This window comes from Dryas octopetala, chromosome 4 (assembly GCF_963921425.1).
Source record: "Dryas octopetala chromosome 4, drDryOcto1.1, whole genome shotgun sequence".
Taxonomy (NCBI): Eukaryota; Viridiplantae; Streptophyta; class Magnoliopsida; order Rosales; family Rosaceae; genus Dryas; species Dryas octopetala.
Genome location: NC_141369.1, coordinates 2,552,695 through 2,569,432, shown reverse-complemented (window position 1 = coordinate 2,569,432; position 16,738 = coordinate 2,552,695). Strand labels below are relative to the sequence as shown.

The 16,738-nt window shown below is 37.6% G+C and overlaps 2 protein-coding genes across 2 annotated transcripts; both read right to left on the bottom strand.

Moving 5' to 3' along the window:
• Positions 1 to 2,732: 2,732 nt before the first annotated feature.
• LOC147286162 (uncharacterized) lies at positions 2,733 to 4,625 on the bottom strand. Its single transcript, XM_086240689.1, has one exon. The coding sequence runs from the start codon at positions 4,623 to 4,625 to the stop codon at positions 2,733 to 2,735; it is 1,893 nt and encodes a 630-aa protein (XP_086096815.1).
• Positions 4,626 to 7,236: 2,611 nt separating this feature from the next.
• On the bottom strand, positions 7,237 to 8,482 carry LOC147286161 (uncharacterized). Its single transcript, XM_086240688.1, has 3 exons — positions 8,383 to 8,482; positions 8,137 to 8,315; positions 7,237 to 8,007 (listed from the first exon to the last, which is right to left on the bottom strand). Exons 1-3 carry the CDS (start codon positions 8,480 to 8,482, stop codon positions 7,237 to 7,239), a joined length of 1,050 nt encoding a protein of 349 aa, XP_086096814.1.
• Between the last annotated feature and the right edge of the window lie 8,256 nt (positions 8,483 to 16,738).

The following is a 16,738-nucleotide window of genomic DNA, read 5'->3' as shown; positions in this document are numbered from 1 at the left end:
TTGCATGATTAACGGCTTCAGCCCAAAAACTATCAGGCAAACCCGCATGAAATCTCATGCTTCTTTCTCTCTCCATGAGAGTTCTGTTCATCCTTTCAGCAGCCCCGTTTTGTTGCGGAGTCTTCTTAACTGTGAAGTGTCTTGTAATACCTTCTTCTTTGCAAAAACTTAAGAATTCATCGCTCTTGTATTCACCCCCATTGTCGCTTCTCATGTACTTGATCTTTCTCCCTGTTTGGTTTTCAACTTCAGCTTTCCACTCCTTGAACTTTGTGAAAACTTCAGATTTCTCCCTCATGAAATAAACCCAAACCTTCCTAGAAAAATCATCCATGAAAGTAACAAAATACCTGGATCCTCCTTTCGATCTTGTAGGAGCCGGACCCCACACATCCGAGTGAATATAATCGAGTACTCCTTTGCTTTTGTTATCTGACTTTGTAAATTTGAAAGAAACCCTACCTTGCTTTCCGAGAACACAATACTTGCAGAAATCTAGCTTACAATAATTTGCACCGTCTAGAAGACCCTTCTTGTGCAATTCTTGCAAACCCCTCTCACTGATATGCCCTAGTCGATGATGCCAAAGCTCAGTTTTATCTTCCGCATTCTTCTTTGTGGAAATAGCTGCTCCACCTGTTATTGTAGTTCCCATGAGCCTGTAAAGGTTATTCTGTTGAATGTCAGCCTTCATTACCACAAGTGACCCTTTGATTATCTTGAGTCTTCCACCTTCAGAACAAAAACTAAACCCAGCCTTGTCTAAGGTTCCCAAAGAAATCAAATTCTTCCTTAGCCTAGGAACGTATCTGACATTCCCCAAAGTCCTTATTATTCCATTATGCATCCGGATCTTAATAGTGCCAATCCCAATTATAGGACATGATGAATCATCTCCCATTAATACATCTCCGCAGCTGCTGTCCTTGTAAGTGTCGAACCATTCCTTTATTGCACACATATGGAATGTGCACCCGGTATCCAAAATCCAACTTGTGAAAGCCTTAGAGCCTGATGTAACCGAAAGTAACTCACCATCACTCTCTTCTTTGGTGACTGTACTAGCTGAACCTGAGTCTCTTTCCATCTTAGCTTTCCTATCTTTCCAAGTCTTGCAGTTTTTCTTCCAATGATCCATTGAACCGCACACGAAGCAACCTTCTTTTGGTTTTCCCTTGGATTTTGATCTACCTTTGTTGCTGTTTTTCTCTCCCTTCTTGTTTGACCGACCCCTCTCATTGCCCTTGGCATAAAGCCCTTGTGTCTGAGAGCCATCGGTTAAGTCATCTAGCTTGGCATATGACTGAAGGGCTTGCACAACATCATCAAGCTTCAGAGTCTCCTTTTCAAACATTAGGGTTGTTCGGAAGTGCTTGAATGATGGTGGTAGAGATCGCAGCAAGATGATCGCCTTGTCATCATCTTTATACACTTCTCCTACCTTGGTGAGATTAGCTAAGCAATTCTGAAATTTGCATATATGATCAGCTACATCTCCCCCTTCTTCTAGTCGAAGTCCGAATAGTTCATCCTTTAGAAAGAGCTTATTAGACACTGTTTTGCCCATATAAACACTCTCCAACTTTTCCCAAGCTTCTTTTGCTGTCATCTCTTCTGTGATGTGAGATCTCACGGATCTTGTGAGATGAATCTCAATTGAACTCTTGGCCTTCTTGAGAATCTTGCTCCACAAATTTTCTGGTGTAGTTGCAGGCCTCGCATCAAGTAGTGCATCATCAAGATCCTGCTGAACCAAAACGTTTCTCATCATCCGTTGCCAATCGGTAAAATCCTCCTTGCCATCATATGGCTTCAAAGCAGGCCTTATATCCCCTAAGTCCATGCTTCGATTACCCCCTCTAGACATCGCAAAAACCTTCTAGCCAACCTGGCTCTGATACCAATTGTTGAGAAAAAAAAAACACACCTTCTAGCCTTGTCTTAGATGTATTCTAGAGTTAGAATAATTAGCACACAATAGATAGCAGCAAAAGTAAACACAAAAACACCAAGATTTGTTCTCGAGGTTCGGCTAACTTTGCCTACGTCCCCGTGTGATCCTTTGAGAATCACAGCTGCACTATGATTAGAAAAAGAGTTACAAGAGTGTTGAAATAACCCTAGAACTAACCCAACCCGCAGCCACTTCTTCTCTCTCCCTGATCACAAAACGCTCTCCCTGTTTTTGGTATTCTATCAGTTTTTTTTTTTTTAGCCTTGCAGCAGCCTATTTATAAGCTTATAGGCTGCGGCATACAATAGGTTACAGCTGGGAAATCCTTTTCCTAGTAGAATTAGGTAATAGGCCTAACTACTAATTCTAACCTTGTACACTTAGGAAAACTTAGAACTTCCTTCCTTAACTAGGAAGACCTTGCGCAAGCTTTTTAGCATTCCTAAGAAAGCTGTACTCAACTAGGAATTATCTAAAACAGCTACTTTCCTATTTTAATCAATTTCCAGAAATATTCCGGCGAGCCAAACACAACAATCTTTATAAAGGTAATGAAATAATACCTTGTCACGTAACCAATACATGAATTTTCGGTTGTGCTCTTCTCGCAGCCACTTCTCACTCTTTTTTTTACTTGTATATAAAGCATTCAAGTGGGCCTTATGTACTCTTCAATCAAATTTCCAAAACAAAAAAATGAAACATGTAAATGATGTTAGAAAATCAAACCAATTGAAATCTGGAAACCATGTTCTAAGTGGTAGTTAAATAAAATAACTCACTCCGCATAAGGAGTAGAAATTTCAGCGGCGTTCTCCAATACACAACGGTGTGCTTGTTCCCTTTCTTCCCGGTTGACTGAACGTACCCTAGCACCTGAGAGAGGTCTATTGCCCTTTGAATCACCCATGCGCGATGACGGAATTCCAACGGCATTAAGATCAGATAAATACTCTGAGCAATACTCAACAGCTTCCTCACCAATATAGCCTTCAGCAATTGAGCCTTCCGGTCGATTACAGTTCCGTACGTAACCCTTTAACACTTTCATGGCTCTTTCAAATGGATACATCCATCTAAAATAAACCGGTCCACACAATTGAACCTCTCTAACAAGGTGAACAGTCAAATGAACCATTATATCAAAGAATGAAGGTGGGAAAATCTTCTCGAGCAAGCACAATGTGGCTACAAGATCATTTTGAATTTTATCCAACTTCGACACATCAACTACTTTACTACAGAGAGAGTTAAAGAAGAAACAAAGCTTAGTGATCGCATATCTCACATTTTTGGGCAAAACCCCCCGGATGGCGATTGGTAGCAATTGCTGCATCAAGGTATGGCAATCATGAGACTTAAGACCATACAATTTCAACTCTTGCATAGAAACCAAGTTTCTCACATTAGAAGAGTAACCTTCCGGAACCTTGATACCCAACAAAGACTTGCATATTGATATTTTCTCCTCCCTAGACAACGTATAAGGGGCAGCAGGCAAAAATGTTCTATTTTTCTTAATTTCTGGTGCCAAATCAAGTCTTACCCCCATTTCCACAAGATCCAAACGAGCAGCCATCCCATCCTTTGTCTTTCCTGGAATGTTTAGTAAAGTTTCAATAACACTATCGCACACGTTCTTCTCAATGTGCATTACATCTAGGGCATGCCGAATGTGAAGAGACTTCCAATACTCAAGATCAAAGAATATTGATCGTTTCTTCCAACACGGAGCATGGGTTTCACTACCTTGGCTGCTTTTTGCTACTTGCTTCCCGAAGTTACAATTGATAACTGAAACCTTTTCTAAGACTTCCTCTCCACTTAGAGGTGTAGGAGCTTCCCGATCATCCTCCTGGTTATTAAAGGCAGCTGCTTGTTTCCTATAAGGGTGGTGGCGTGGCAAGAATCTTCGGTGGCCTTGAAAATTGATTTTCCTCCCATTCTTCAACCTAACAGCATCCGTGTTTTCTCCACATATGGGACATGCTTTGTACCCTTTGACCGTGCAGCCAGACAGGTTACCATAGGCCGGGAAATCATTGATTGTCCATAAAAGGGCAGCCCTCAAAGTGAATGAGTATTTTCTATATCCATCATACACTCCATCAATTCCTTTCCAAAGTGCTTTCAAATCATCAATCAATGGTTGTAAATAAACATCTATATCATTTCCCGGCTGTTTCGGACCTGAAATCAACAAAGTTAACATCATAAACTTTCGTTTCATGCACAACCATGGAGGAAGGTTATAAGTCACCAAGATGACGGGCCAACAACTATATCGGCTACGTTCACTATGTGGATTAATCCCATCAGCCGAGAGGGCAAGCCTTAGATTTCTAGGCTCACTTGCAAAATCTGGCCACTTATGGTCAACTAACTTCCAAGCTGGAGAATCAGCTGGATGACGCATCATGCCATCACTCACTCTCTCATCGACATGCCAAGTTAGGTTCTTTGATGTCTCACAAGATTTAAACATTCGTTTAAACCTTGGAATAGGTGGAAAGTACCACATGACTTTTGCCGGCACCCCTTCTTTCTCAATTGCGTCCTTATTGACCTTCCACCGAGAGAGGTCACACTTCGCGCACCTTGTTTCATGTTCATACTCATTTCTATACAATATACAATCGTTCAGGCATGCATGTATCTTCTCATACTCCATTCCTAAAGCAGAAGTGTCTTTGTCGCCTCATACATAGACAAGGGCAACAGATTTCCCTTTGGGAGCATATCTCCGAAAGCAACCAAAAAGTCAGAAAAGCTACTGTCACTCAACCCATGTTTTGCCTTCAAATTGAACAACCTAACCAATGCAGATAGCTTGCTATACCTATCACAATTATCATATAAGGGTCTCACCTCCCTCATCAACGAAACTTCTAAACTCATCCAGATCATCATTGAAATTATCAAACGCACCCTCGCACATATCAACTGTTTCAGACCCAAAGACACTATGTTCTGTAACCCCTTCATGCTTAACAGTAGCTTCACCATGCCATATCTAATTCTTATATCGTTGATCAATACCATTAAAGTAAAGATGCTCCCTTATTACTCTAACATTATGCTTACTCAAGTTCCCACATTTCTCACAAGGACAATGAATGTACTCAGGATTGGCAGCATTCCCCAAACCAAACCTCAAAAAATTCTCTACTCCATCATCATATTCCTTGGTCCATCTATCAGCATGCATCCAAGCCTTATCCATGGCTCTTAGAAATATGAACTTCACATAAAGATACACATGTTCAATATAACATATAAAGAAAATATGCAGTTTTCTTAGCTCATAAAAAACAAACAGGTTAACAACCTATTTGTCCTAAGAATGGAAGAGGTAATTAATTTCTTTTATTCCCCCTATATATGACTCAAACTTGTTTTGCAAACAAGCAATAACATATCATTCAATCTTATAAGCCACAGTACCAAAACATAAACAAGCAATGCATTTTCCAACTAATTAAGCTAAATAGCAATCAAATGATCCATGATTTATGAGTTAAACGAATGCAATATCATCCATGATTTATCAATCACACAAGCATTCAAATGATCATAGGCTAGCAAATAAGCAGTCAAACTATTGCCTCAAATCATCCATGATATCAAATCACAAGCATAGGTTAAATTCATGTTTAGACAGAAACCCATATAAGCAGACAGAAAACCCTAAATTTTAGACAATTCGCCATATAACCATAGGTTTTTAGCTAACATATATAGTCATATAGACATCTCTATGTTAATTTCTAGTTAATTAGCAAGCTCTTTACAGTAAACCCTAGACATAAGCTCACTCATTACATAAATTTCCAACAAAAAAGTCATTTCATAAGCTCACCTCATGCTTTAATTAGAATAAAAATCATACATTTTGTCCTAAAAAACATAAAAAAATTCAGACATTGTGAATTGCATTTTAGTCTATTAATGTATTGATATATACATATCTGTCCTGTTCTATGACATTCAACAAACCTGAAATTTACCAATTCATTTCTGCCCAAATTAGATATTAAGCCCCAATCAAAAAAACCCAAACCATTAATGTTGGAAATTTCAGAAACCCAAAGAAAAACCTAGAACCTCACAAACCACCGAAGCCCTAATTTCTTTACCCTAAACCATAAAAGCACAGCTCATATAACCAAGAGAATGGAAGACGGGGAGGAAGAGATAGAACACCCAACCTTTTTTCGAAATATCTAGTGGATGACGCCGCAACAGTACACCCACGAATCGATAGAGCTTCGCGCATCGTTTGTGGATGGCGAGACTGAGCTTGGAGAGAACGAGAATGGAATTTACCAATTCATTTATGTCTTGTTCTATGACATTCAGCAAACCTGAAATTTACCAATTCATTTCTGCCCAAATTAGTTATTAAGCCCCAATCAGAAAAACCCAAACCATTAATGTTGGAAATTTCAGAAACCCAAAGAAAAACCTAGAACCTCCCAAACCACCAAAGCCCTAATTTCTTTACCCTAAACCATAAAAACACAGCTCATATAACCAAGAGAATGGAAGACGGGGAGGAAGAGATAGAACACCCAACCTTTTTTCGAAATATCTAGTGGACGACGCCGCAACCGTACACCCACGAATCGATCGATAGAGCTTCGCGCAACGTTTGTGGAAGGCGAGACTGAGCTTGGAGAGAACGAGAATGGCAGGATGCAGATCGAGAACGATGAGGGCAGGATGTAGATCGATGAAGTTTGTGAATGGGTAAGTGAGTCTAAGTCTAAGTCTAAGTGTTGGGGGGTACGGTCTTCGAATGGGTAAAGTGAGTCTAAGTCATGGGGGGTTGTGTCTGGGATGTAGGAGGTAGGCAAAAATAATTTTAAGTTTGGGGGAAAATTCAGCGCCTAATCACTTAATGAAATTAAAGATATCAGTTAATATTTTAGATATCAGTTTTTAGGATTTTTTGGTTTATGGGTAAACGTATAGATATCAGTTTTAAAAATTGTTGATATGTAATAAGTTTTAGATATCATCAGAAAAATCAACTGATATCTAAACTTCTATAATATCGCTTTTGTTACAAACTGATATCTATCTAGTGATATTAGAGGCCTTTTTTGTAGTAGTGCTCCTTGCTGCTGAGATCCTGAAGTAGACAGAAATGCGGATAAATTAACACTAAACAATTTAATTGCTTTGTCACTTGAGGCACAGATAAGAGATTGTTTGTAAGTGCGGGAACCAAAAGAGTGTGTTCCAATGGCAAAGAAGGAGTTAAATTAACAGTGCCAGAACTAGTAACTGGAGTGGACGTACACACCATTAGCATTATCAATATAAGAACAATGAGGTGCACTGGAATTTAGTAAAATAGAAGGATCATAAGTCATATGATCAGTAGCGCCAGAGTCAATAATCCATCCAGAATCCTTGGAAGAATCAACAGAAAAAAGGGCGAGACTACCTGATGATTGGTGTTGTAAATTAGGATCAAGAACAGACACAAAAGGAGCTGATGATGATGATACCGTAGGACTATTCTCAGCATTAAGGACTAAAGCTGACGGTGCATGGCTTGGTGACACCATAACCGCCGCCTTCCTTCCATCTTTCTTGTTACGTCGATCACGTCCTTCACGAGACTTGCGTTCATTAAAGCCATCCCACCAATCTGGATATCCATTCTTCATAAAGCAATTGTCAATTGTATGCTTAGGATTTCCACAATAAGTGCAGCTTCCTTCAGTAGAACCCGGGGATTTGGGAATCAAAGAAACCCGGTTCTGAGTCAAAGAAAACCTTGAATTTTTAGCCGCCATAGCCACATGAGAAACACTGTTCTGATTAAGCATAATGTTACGACGTTGCTCCTCACCCCAAATAGTAGCGAATGCAGATTCCGGATTTGGAAACGGCTCTGTACGAAGAATATCACTTCGAATACGATCATATATATCATCCAGTCCTACCAGAAAAGTATAAACTCGCTCCTCATTAATTTCCTTCTGCCGAGCACGTATAACATCAGGTTGGCTAAACACAATTGGTTTGCGGTAATCCAATTCCTGCCATATTGCTCGTAAGTCAGCATAATATGTAGAAATTGGTTTATTCACTTGTCGCATCTGCATAGCTCATCGAGATAAATCATACACCACAGATCGATCTGCTCCTTTGAAATAGGTTTGAGATACAGCATCTGAAATAGCTTTTGTTGTTGGTAAACGAATAAACAAGTTCATCACATCGGGTTCCATGGCACCGATGAGCCACCCTTTAACTATAGCATTCTCCATACTCCACTTTTCATATAACACATCCCCAGGAGGAGGTTCTTGATTTCTACCAGTAAGATAACCCAATTTGCCTCGTCCTGCAACAAACGTTTCAACCACTTGTGATCGACCAAAGAGAATAATTCACTCCATTTAGCTTCACACCATAGGGAATTGCCGTGGGTTCTGGTGCAAAACTCACGGGATGAGCAGCAGGCACAATATTGGGGCTAGACGAAGGTGCCGTGAAGGATGATAACGGCATCGTGTTTGGCGGAACAACTCCAGACGTAGGAGTCAAGAGTGGCTCGAGTTATGATGTTGGAGGTAGATCAGACATGATAACAAGAAAAATAATAAGAGAGATAAATTGCAATGATGGCTGCAACACACCAAGAACAGCTGCAACAACGCACAGCGGTAACGGGATCTGAAGACCACGCTCTAATACCAACTCAAATAAGGTTAGGGCTTTGAGTATGGAGGCAGAAAAGTCAATCTTATTCTTCTCAATATAAGGTATATATACTGATACATTTATACAGTGCCTTTAATTACAATTCCTACAATTAAGGAAATCCTATACTTACAAGGAAATATAACTAATTGCACAACTCACACTAACAAAGCGACGATAATGGTAGTCGCGGCATCCACCATGACAGGAATGGATCCGATGGAAATGGAGCCCATGGCTAGAGCAGAGACACTCCTAGAGGCAGCGACTGTAGCAGAGACAGAGGATGAAGAAGCAGAGGTCGAGAAAGCCATTGAAACTGAAGATGAAAGAGATGAAGTTCTTTGGAAAAGTGAAGAACAAAGAAGAAATTGCAGGGAAAGCTCGAGAGAATTTGGAAATTTTGAAAGTTTGAAGGTTTTGAGAGCGTAAAGAATGAAAAATTGCAGACTGGGGTTTATATATGGTTCGGAGATGAAAGGATGTGCGTGGAGTGTGGTAGGAGGATTCGAAATTTTTGGATTAATGTTAATTTCGAAAATTATGTGATGATTAGTCATGATTTTCGAGGTAAGTGTGGGGGTTGAGAAGATATGATGATTGATGTTGCCTAGGAAATCGTAGAAGCGCGCCTCCTAATTCACCCACATGATCAAGTGCATTTAATGCTGAGATTTAGTGCCGTTGGAGGGAATCTCGCCTCTTGAGTTGACATTGCGAGGTTCATGGTTGAAGGTGAATGCAACTCGAGAAACGCCTCATGTATTGGAAGTTTGGCATTTGTGCCAAGTCCAACGAATGTTTTTGAAATTTTTAAGAAATTAGGCAAAGGGAAAAGCAAATAAGAAGCATCACATTTCCTTAACCAACTCGGCGGTTATGGCCAAAACTCAAGGAAATGAGAGGGCATATGTTTACACCCTAGTTTAGCACTGGGCTGGAGTTACGGCCAAGCCCATGGTTTGATTAGCGAGGATTGATTGTGGTCCAGTTTGCCCAAGTCTTTATGAAGTGTGCAGGCCCATGGCAGTCAAGGCCCAAGTTGAAGAGGAAGGTCTAGAAGAATCCTAGTTAATCTCACCAAGAGTCCATGGTGGACTAAGGAGTTCTAAATCAAGTAATTTCTTGGGCATGAAGTCAGCGAGAGGAGTCCAAATGCAATAAGGAAAGAGATTTCCTAAACCCTAGAGGATTGATCACTATATAAAGAAGGCATTGACATTCAGAAAGGTCTCCTCTCAACACATTCAACACAACTCAACACAAATTCAAATCAAGCATCTCAATTTCTCAGGTTCTCAAGTTATTTTTTCCTTGTTTCTTTGTTTTAGCTAGGGTTTTCTTAGTATTGACTCTCTTTTGATTTTATCCTCTGTTTCTTGTTATTTTATTATGAGATTTGTTGTTCGAACAACAATTGTTACTCAATTTCGCGATAATCAAATTGTCCACACCGTTTACATCAAAGTTCATTATTTTGCAATTCATTCGAATATTACACAAGAAACTATTGTTAGTACCTAGGATTTCGAGCATATAGTCACAAAAACCAACGACAATTAAAGTCCTTGAGGATCAAGACAGGTAAAAATCTCGGTGAGAATTTGTTCCTTGCTCGCTTACAATTGTTCTAGTTAGAAGTTAGACAGGTCTAGCGCGAATTATACAAACACATACCTTTTCTATTATGGCCTCCCGGCCGAGAATGTGGCACGCCCGTAACAAACTAGGACTTCCGTGTTCCTTTACAGAGATTCTCGGCGATCTCTGCCGTGAATTTTAGGGGAAACAGATAAAGAAACAATAACTTGTATTCTCTAATATGTAAAGATTTCATAAAGAAGAAGCCAAATCTAATTGTGGCTTTTCAATATTATTTGGCTTTTTATGCTTTATCACATCTTCTACTTTCTAATATTTACTGATTGGGATGATTAAGCAAGTCTCTAAATAATATGCTATTAAGCAAGTCTTTAAATGGTACATCATTAAGCAAGTCTTAAAATGAACCTCATAAGCCAAATAAAATAAACTACGCAAATCTGAAAATGACAATCATCATAAATCATGCCCATGTTCTAAACTGCAGCGAAAATGGTACACCAAATTATACAATATTTTTTAAAAAGGATGTAAGTATACTTTAATTATATTACAAGTTTAAAACAACAAAACATAACACACCTAAAACATATTTAACAGAAATTCACCCTTTCCTTAATTATGACAATGAAACACACCGACAAAGCAATTTCAGCGCCGCTTTTCCAAAACCAAGACAACAAACCTACAGAGCATACAGTTTTTTAATTAAAAAGCCCAAAGCTGTTTTAATTGTCATTGATCACATTTTAGAAAAACCTTTCCAGTCATTAATGCATTTTAGAGTTTCATGAAATTTGAAATTCATTAATAGGTTTGGAATTGATTAGTAGGTGTTGAACCGTAAAAAAAAAAATTTCAAAAAAAAAATTTCAAAAAAAAAAAAAAATACAAAGGTTGAGGTTGAGATAAGACCCCATATACCATGTGCCACATTAATTTCAAATGAAAACAAATTGAAAAGTGAGATAATGTGGATTTATCTGAAAGCTTAATTATCTCTTATCTGATGAGTTTAAATTTAAATGGAGAGAGTTATCTATCTCCATCTGATCTCATCACTTGGACTTCCCATGGACTCTATAAATAGAGCATAAGGGATTTAGAAAAATAGAGGAGAGAAAGAGGGGAGAAAGAGGAGAGAAGACACCGAAAGGCTGCAGGAAGAAGAGGAACGTGTATTTGCCATCACCAAAGCTTTGCCACTGCTAGGTAGATGACACTTCTTTTATTCATTGCTCCTTTCAATATTTGGTTTCTGCTGAAACCCCAAAAAAGTTTACCAAAGGATTCGGCTGAATCCATTTTCTCTCAATCGGTTTTGGCTGAAACCACAAAAATTCATCAAAGGATTCGGCTGAATCCATTTTCTCTCAATCGGTTTCGGCCGAAACTACAAAAATTTATCAAAGGATTCGGCTGAATCCATCTCCAAATTGGTTTCGGCTGAAACCATAAAGGATTCTACTAAATCCATATATCCCAAGCACCGAACGGGTTGGGCCGAATCCATGGTGCGTTGAGTTACAAAAAAATGCATTTAATCTGTTGATTAAGATGATCCAAAGCAAAAAGGGACACCGAAGGGCTAAAAAAAAAAGTGAGAGCTTATATTAGAGAGCTGGGAAGAAAGGCTGCTGCAAAGAGGCGCCAGAACTTGAAGTGATCTTAGCCACGTAGAGGATTACATTGCAAATTCTTCTCTACCGCTGCCAACAAAAAAGATGGCTCTTTCATTTCTTCCTTTAAAATAAACAATTAAGGGAAACCAAAGGAGAAAAGCCAAGCAAAAGAAATGAATGGCCTTCTTGTTCTCTGTACGTCAATTGCAAGCCAAATTGAATGAAGACTTTGGCTTACAAAAGAAAGGTGAATGGAAGGCAAATATTGGCAAAGAAAAAATAAAAAAAAGTATGGCTTCTAACTCTACAGCAATGGCGCAATATAAAAAAACAAAAGAAATAGATTGTTGTTGTTGCCTCATGTACGTTGCTGCACTTCTGCCAGTGAAAGACCAAAAAGAAAAATGAAGCAAAGGATTAATATGGCTCTCGACCTTTAGGCGGAGAAAAGAAGTCTGCCACTTGTTCTCTTTGATGAAGAATGCATGGTTCCAAAGTCACAATATAAACCAATACAAATGGCAATGGCTTACTGTTCTTTTGAAGAAGCAAACAAAAAGCTTGCTGCCCTCTCAAGGCAAAAGGAGTCACAGAGAAATCCCATTTCTCAAGAGCAATATATTCCTACTAAATAAAGCCCCGCAAGAAAACAAATGTCTTCAATATATCAAAGTTCAATGGCCATGTGTCTCTCCAAATGGCCCATCAACAAAACAAACCACCAATTGACAAATCTTTTATTGGTGTGAATTCAAATTAAGGTTAATTGGGCTTGTCTCCAAAATTACAATGTCCATTAATAAAGAATTACCAATTAACATTTAGTTGGTACAAAGTCTAATGGATCTTTCTCAAATTCATTCGGCCATTAAAAATATAAAGTGTGTCAATTAATAAATAATTGATACAAAGGTATTAGTGGGCACATAACCAAATTCATGTTTGCCCATGAATAAATAAAGTGTGTCAATAAATAAATAATTGATACAAAATATTTAGTGGGCACATATCAAATCCAACTCTCTCAAATTCATGTTAGCCCATTATAAAAGAATGTATCATTTAACAAATAAATGATACAAAAAATATTAATGGGCACATTTTCCTCAAAATCCCAAATTCTTAAATTGGTACAAAACCAACACTCTCAAATTGGTATAAAACCAACTCTCTCAATCGGTACAAAACCGAAACCAAATCCAAATCCCAAATTTAAACTCTCAAATTGGTACAAAATCACTTTTCTCAAATGGTACAAAACCATCTCTCTTAAATTGGTACAAAACCAAATATCTCAAATCTAAATCCTAAATTCAACTCCAAAATGGCACAAAGCCAATCAAGTCAAATTCTTTCACCGAACTACGTCCGGTTTGATCCCATCATGGGTACGTAGGCAATGTGAGCAAAATTCACACTCAACCTCATTCATAAAATTCTCTAAATTCCCTTAGGAATTAATTCATATAAATTTCTTTGAATTAATTTCGCACCAAATCAAATCCACCTAAATCCTTCAGAAATTAGTTCTACACACAAAAGTCCCTGAATTAATTTCTCAGATTAAATCCAAGGGCTCTAAACCCTACCCAAATTACACAAATCATTTAAATGGGTCATTCACCCATTTAATTCCCAAAAAACTCGGAACTACGTGTGGTTTGATCCTGCAATGGGTACGTAGGCAACCTAAAATACAGGTGCAACCGCAATCACAAATAAATTCCATTTCAATGGGTCTTTTATCTATTGGAAATCTAAACACTCAACAAAGTGATCCGTTGGTTTCATTGCATTTGGAATCAAAGGGTATTCCCTTGAGTCAAGAGACTGTAATTAAGAGATGTACTTCATCTTGAATGGGTCGTACCCAAAATAATAAAAACCCTTATTCCATAAATGAATTTGGGTGAAATTATGTTGGGTAATATTTATTATTTATTTATAAATTTTGTTCAACAGTAGGCAATGAACATGAAAGAAGAGAGAAAATGGCAACTCTTAAAAAGTGACAAAAAAGTAATTAACCAAATCAAATAGACCAAAATGCATATATAGATGCATGGATCTTTTTTTTCTCTGTGGCACAAATAAATTGACAGAATAAGAAAAGAAGAAAAATAAGGTGATAGCCTATAATTTTGTACTTGATCAAACTGCCTACTGACCAGAGGCCAATAATTTTATGCTTCATGATCCACAAATTGTAAGACACAATCACAAAAAATCATGGCCATGTTGTAAAATTTAATAAGATCATCATATTTAGCAATTATAGAAAAGATGACCATGTTCTAAAATTTAATAAGACCATCATATTTAGCAACAGAAAAGGAAAAGAAAATGAAAACAACTTAGTCAAGCTCTCTCCTCAAAACAGTAGTAAAAAAGAAACATCAATCACAAACAATGAAGCCCTCTCTCTAACTGGTTACTTTGTATTGTATATTTTTAAAACTGCCTACTGACCAGGGACCAGTGATTTTGTGCCTGATCATCCACAAATTGCAAGACACAATCACAAAAAATCATCACCATATATGTTCTAAAATTTAAAAAGACCATGACATTTAGCAACAAGAAAGGAAATGAAGATGAAAACAACGTAGTGAAGCTCTCTCCTCAAAACAATAGTAAAAAAGAAACATCAATCACAAACAATCAAGCCCTCTTTAATTGGTTACTTCTTGTTGTATATTCTTAACCGATAAAACAGAAGAATTGATGTAAACCCAGAAAAACACAACCCACAACTCTCACCTAGCAGAGGCACAAACCACCAAATAGCTAGAAAAAAAAAAATCATGCAAAAGAAATCCAAACTCACAAAAAGGAACGCAAGACTACAGGATCACATTCACCCACAACAAACATAGAGCAACGAAATACAAATAGACCAATATGAGAGAAGTAGATGAACGAAAAAATTTGACTTATCTCGTGAAGAATAGGAGCAAGCCAACAGACAGATTTGCATCCCATGATCGCAAACATAAATCAAGGGCGATGAGATGGCTAGATCACGATGAAACAATGAATTCCTCATCGGGTAGAAAGCCTACGACAATGTCTATAAATCACTGATAAGAAAAGAAAAATAGAAAAAAAATTCTATAAAATCTTGTGGCTAACCTTCGCTGCAAGTTCAATCGACGACATCTTGCGCATGGGTTCCTTAACAACCCCAACTCATGCGACGACCAGATGGAAAATCTAGTTACAAAACTCATATGAGTGTGTCTAAAATCCAAGAAACCAAATTTTTGATCTGGTTATAAAATGATCGCCCAGTCCAAAATGGATGAGTTCTGACAGCCAAAAAGGCAAATCAGGGTAAATGACCAAAAAGGCCACACCTAACCCTAACCCTAATAACTCGCGATGGTAAGCTAGATAAAAACAAAAAAACAAAAAACTCCTAAGACAAAACCAAAAGAATGGCAGGAAATGTAAAAAAACCAAAAAGGCAAGGGTAAAAAGTGAGGGAGGGTGAAATGACCAAAATGGACCCAACTAACCTCACTAATTACAATGGAAAGCGACTAAAAAAAGAGAGGGTCAAAACGGACTTTTCACTGTACAGCTTAGCTACATAGCAGCGTTCTGCGCATTTAGTATATATACAATTTGAAGGGAAGCATTGTAAATAACGCTAATTATTTAGTTGTGTAATTATTGCATTTTGGTCAATACCTAATTTCCATTTATTAGAATCCTAATCTATGTAAATTAAAGAGGGAAATGTTAGAGTAGTCTCCGAGCAAACACTCTCAATCTTTGTCGCTCTTTTTTCTAATTTCACAACACTAATACTTTTGCGATATTAACTTAAGCCTATATAGTATTTTTTTTGTAGGTATCCCAACTTCATTTAAAGAGAGTTTTCAGTGTACGTGTTGCATGTATTATGTTTTGTTGAGAATTTTGAGTGTCATACAGAGAGAATCTGGATCTATTTTGGAGTCCAAAAGTTATGTAGGAGGCTAAGCATGGAAAGCACATGCAAAACTTCAATTTTAAGCATTGCATTTGTAGTTTAATGTTGGATTCATCATGACCTAACTAACTTTCAGATGACATGCTACTTAACCATGATAAGCCAAGAGCTGTCAGTGGGTTTTACTTGCTAATGCAATCAAAGTAGGCTTTCTGTCATGGTTGGTTAATGGCTTTAACAAGAAATACTTGAAAGTGGGGGCTTAACAACCTTTTGGTCGGACTTTCATGTTCTTGGAGTGCCTTAGCTTTTTGAAAAACAGCGACACATAAAGCAACGCTGCACTCACTTTCTTTGGATTGTCCAACGGTGCAAAGTAAAAATGCTCACTTTCTTTGTGCACTGACTGAGTCAACCGGATAGCTCTGCATGAATTTTATTCCTTTTTCTCTTACACAAAGTAAAAATGTTCTCAAACAAACAGAATTAGGGATGAAGTATATGAAAGCAGAACTTTATGCAAATAAAACTTTAATACCAGACAATTATTATATTTCAAAAATTTACGACTTATGCTTTGGGGGCTCAGTGGTTGTCCAATACAACCACTAAGTAAATTACTGACAGATTATACAATATTGTGTTATCATTTGAATCATTAGTTTTTTTATCTTTATTCAAAGATTACTTTTAAAAAATTCAGTAGATTGATTCTGAATTGGATTCTCTTACTTGAATATTTTATTCAATGATCAATGACATCAAACGCAGCCCCTTCTATTGAGTGATCCCTTAAATAATTTTATTTAAGGGTCAATCTTGGGGCTCATTTTATATTATATTTCAATAATTCGAACTGTCTATTTTGTAGATTTCCATTCTAAAATTATCTCTGCAAAAATT

Coding starts and splice junctions, on each gene's coding strand:
- LOC147286162 (XM_086240689.1), bottom strand. CDS start 4,625: ATGGAGTATGAGAAGATACATGCATGCCTGAACGATTGTATATTGTAT.
- LOC147286161 (XM_086240688.1), bottom strand. CDS start 8,482: ATGCCGTTATCATCCTTCACGGCACCTTCGTCTAGCCCCAATATTGTG. Junction 8,316..8,382: donor ACCCACGGCAATTCCCTATG/GTGTGAAGCTAA, acceptor CGTTTGTTGCAG/GACGAGGCAAATTGGGTTAT. Junction 8,008..8,136: donor CAAAAGCTATTTCAGATGCT/GTATCTCAAACC, acceptor GCAATATGGCAG/GAATTGGATTACCGCAAACC.